The sequence below is a fragment of the Cottoperca gobio genome, chromosome 11 (assembly GCF_900634415.1).
Source record: "Cottoperca gobio chromosome 11, fCotGob3.1, whole genome shotgun sequence".
Classification (NCBI taxonomy): domain Eukaryota; kingdom Metazoa; phylum Chordata; class Actinopteri; order Perciformes; family Bovichtidae; genus Cottoperca; species Cottoperca gobio.
The window spans coordinates 6,846,462-6,849,775 of NC_041365.1; the positions used below are offsets into that span (position 1 = coordinate 6,846,462).

The following is a 3,314-nucleotide window of genomic DNA, read 5'->3' on the forward strand; positions in this document are numbered from 1 at the left end:
GGTGGAAAACTGCAGATAGCAAAGGCTTCTCCAACGATGACTAAACAAGCTTATCACTGCCATCATCAGGGCACAATGAGCACTCTTTACATTGATAGAATGTCGTTTCATCACGCTGAGGCTGTAAAAACACTCTGCATAACAATGTTCCCTCATGTTCTTCAGGGCTGAAGAGAAAACAAAATAGTCTGGAATCCTACAGAAAATATGCAGTGAATTTAAATGCAACAACAATTTACTTTATTGATATTACGGTCAATCTTAGTGTAATAATAAAAAGGTGGCAGATGGTCTAAAATTGGCTGCAAACATTCATTGTAGTTCTGATATAAAACAATCATGGAGGAGCATTTCTGTCCTTCTGTAAAAAGTTTTTCATCCAAGCAATTTTTTTCCTTTACTACAAGTAACTTTCAATTGAAAGCAAAAAATATATATCATATCTGGTTCCTATAGAGGAGGAACTAGGATACTAGGAATGTAGGGTCCCTGGAGGAATGTTGCTTTAGGCCCCCTTTATGATTTCTAATACAATATGTCATTTCGATTGCCATTGAGTTAGGTAGGGCTACACCTAGCGTTAGGTCGATTTCAGGTTTTGCCTGTCCGAGGTATACAAGCTTAAACCGGTTTGTTTTCATGCAAACATGCTGAACCAGCATTTGACATTATGACACGTTTTGGCAAGTTGTAAAAACTGCCCTACGTCAGCAACATGTGCGGACGGCGCTAAATACAACTTATATTGTATCGACTAACAGACTAAAGACCATCTTGCAATGGAATCACACCAGTCGCGACACCAAAAGGGGCCAGGAGCTCAAAGTGTGGTGGGGGGGGGCAATGGCACAATTCTACACCCTATTTCCATCACCGTTGCTCGGGCCACACCCATCTTTGAACTAAGCCTATATTTAGATCCCAACCACACACACCTGTATAGTTTTGTGACTGCATCTTGTACACGTGACGCTATTGCAGTGACAAAATCTGTCCACAGACATATAAACACCTGGCAAAGTAGTTAAAACTGCCTTTGTGGTAGTTCCCGCTACAGTAGGTGGCTCCAGGAGCATGTAAAATGTACTGGCGAGCCGAGGCCTCCAACATGAAGGAGATAACATTTCAGTAGAGGTGGGAGGGGACAAGATGCGCACGCCACCCGTTGGGTTTGTTTACTAGCAAGATTCATGTGGTTTTTGTCTTCCCAGCTAATGACAAATACTCTTTTTTAAGAAACACTCTGAGATCCCATGAAGATAACGGAACAAGCACATATAGTCAGTGTTAATTAACCAAACAGAAATGGATGAAATTCATATTTGTGTGCATGTAAGTAAAACAATATGAGAGAAGAGTCATTTCAAAAAGAGACAAGGGGTCATGGTTTACTTGAACTTTGGGTACAGTAAAGACAGACTTTGATCAGTGTAACACAAGACCAGCTACACAACATTTTCTCCAACATGTTGCTGGTGTGAGAATTACCCTTAAGAAAAGGCAGAAAGAATCCTTCTTGTATTCAGCGAGCAGCTCTGACACATTTCTGTCTGGGTTGAGCTGAGGGCACACAAGGATCAAGTAACGGGACACATTATAAATAGAGAAACATTCACTCTACTTGCAGAATCATGACAGTTTGAGACAAATGTGTAAAGATTTTATAAAAACTATACATTCTGTGTGGTGAGGCGGAGCTACAAACAAGCCTACTAACTAATTCAATCAATTCAATTTTTCCCAGATAATTGAACTCATAATTGCTAAGGCCATTACGCATCTGAGGATGTTGATGATTGTGGCTTTAAGGCATTAACATTTTTATAGACTCACGTGAAAACAAAACAAAAATGACCCGAGTAGAAATGATGACATGTGTGCTCCAATTAAAAATGAAATAAAGTGAAGGCTTGCTATAGATTAAAGCAGGGTGTAACAGTTTATGTTTGGTCAAAGCTACTCTACTTGCAAAGCATTTATTTTTGAAGCGCATTCAAAAAAGAGCAGCCGGGCATCAGTCAACGTCTGGCTCACTTTTCATCTCCTCCACGCTGCTGAAGTGAGTGGCCAGCTCCTGCAACACGGCTGTCCTGCCCAGATGATCGTTCCTCCTCTTCTCCATGATCATGTCCTCCAAACTCTGAAACTCCAACACGTGCGAATGTGTGTCAGATATGAATATTTTCAACCTGTAGGGCTGCTTGCCTATCCGTATCTCCCCACCCGTTTTAAACTCCCTCTTGCCGAACCTGCTCCAGGCGGCAAAGCCCTCGGAGTTCCTCCAGCTCAGCTCTCGGTCCTTTGAGCCCACTTGCTCCATCGCGTTCTGCACCACCATGTCAGGACCCAGAGCTTTGAATTTATACAAGTCGTTCACAATCCTACACCTCCTACCTTGACTTGCATCTGTCAAAAAGCTATTTTTCACCTCGGCTCTGTGCAGGTGCACCACCTGGAAGTCCCCCACGTAAACAGCCCAGTGCGGGAACTGCCCGTTGGCCACAAACTCCACCAGGTCCCCTGCTTTACATTTGTTTAGTAGATTCTCCGGAGAGTAAACCTCCAGGTTGGCAGACTTGACTCTCTTCTCGTAAATGCACTCATCTCTGTTGTAGACGGCGCACTCCACCTCGTCGCGCTGATCGTAATGTTTCTCTTCCTTATTCGGGTCCTTATGTGAGCCGTCGACCGCGCAGCCATCCTCCAGCTCGTCGTCGTCGTTAGAAAATATGTAAGAGACGCCGATCCGTGGACCGTCCTCCGTGTCCACGCCGTTCGGGTCCACCGTGGGAACTTCTGCGTAACTTAAATGTGACAGTTTGTCCATCTGGTTCCCCATGCCGCTCCTCACCAGATAGCAGCCTGTGTAATACGATCTGATGTCGGGCTACCGGTCGCCAAACATCACCATCATCTGCGACAACACCTCACAGGTTAAAACGTCAGCGCCCTGCCGTCGGACAGGGTTTTATCCAAATTACGCATAAGTGTATCTCCGTTTTGTTACTGACAGGAGTCGCCTGTTAGTGCCCCATCAACAAGTGGAGTTGGGAGGAAACAACAAACTGTTTTCAAATTCAGCGAGGAGAATTATCCGTCAGGTGTAGCCTCGTAGACTCACCTGCTGTTTCCCTGCGTAAAGTTCCGTCTGCCGGCTTCCACATATGGAAACAATAAGAGTTCAAATCCAATGTGTATTTGTCTACAGCGCAGGTGAACTAGTCCACTGTGATGACGGCGCACACACTGCGCACAGTGCAGCAGAAACACAGCCAGCGGGGAACTGAAAGCAGATCTGGGGCTCGGCATCGCCA

General features: G+C 44.8%; 1 protein-coding gene across 1 annotated transcript; it reads right to left on the bottom strand.

Annotated features, from left to right (window-relative positions):
• Positions 1-1,357: 1,357 nt before the first annotated feature.
• lratd2a (LRAT domain containing 2a) lies at positions 1,358-3,314 on the bottom strand. Its single transcript, XM_029443958.1, has one exon. The coding sequence runs from the start codon at positions 2,837-2,839 to the stop codon at positions 2,015-2,017; it is 825 nt and encodes a 274-aa protein (XP_029299818.1). The 5' UTR covers positions 2,840-3,314; the 3' UTR covers positions 1,358-2,014.

What these genes read in the sequence shown, in the direction of transcription:
- lratd2a (XM_029443958.1), bottom strand. Translation starts at nt 2,839, where the DNA reads ATGGGGAACCAGATGGACAAACTGTCACATTTAAGTTACGCAGAAGTT.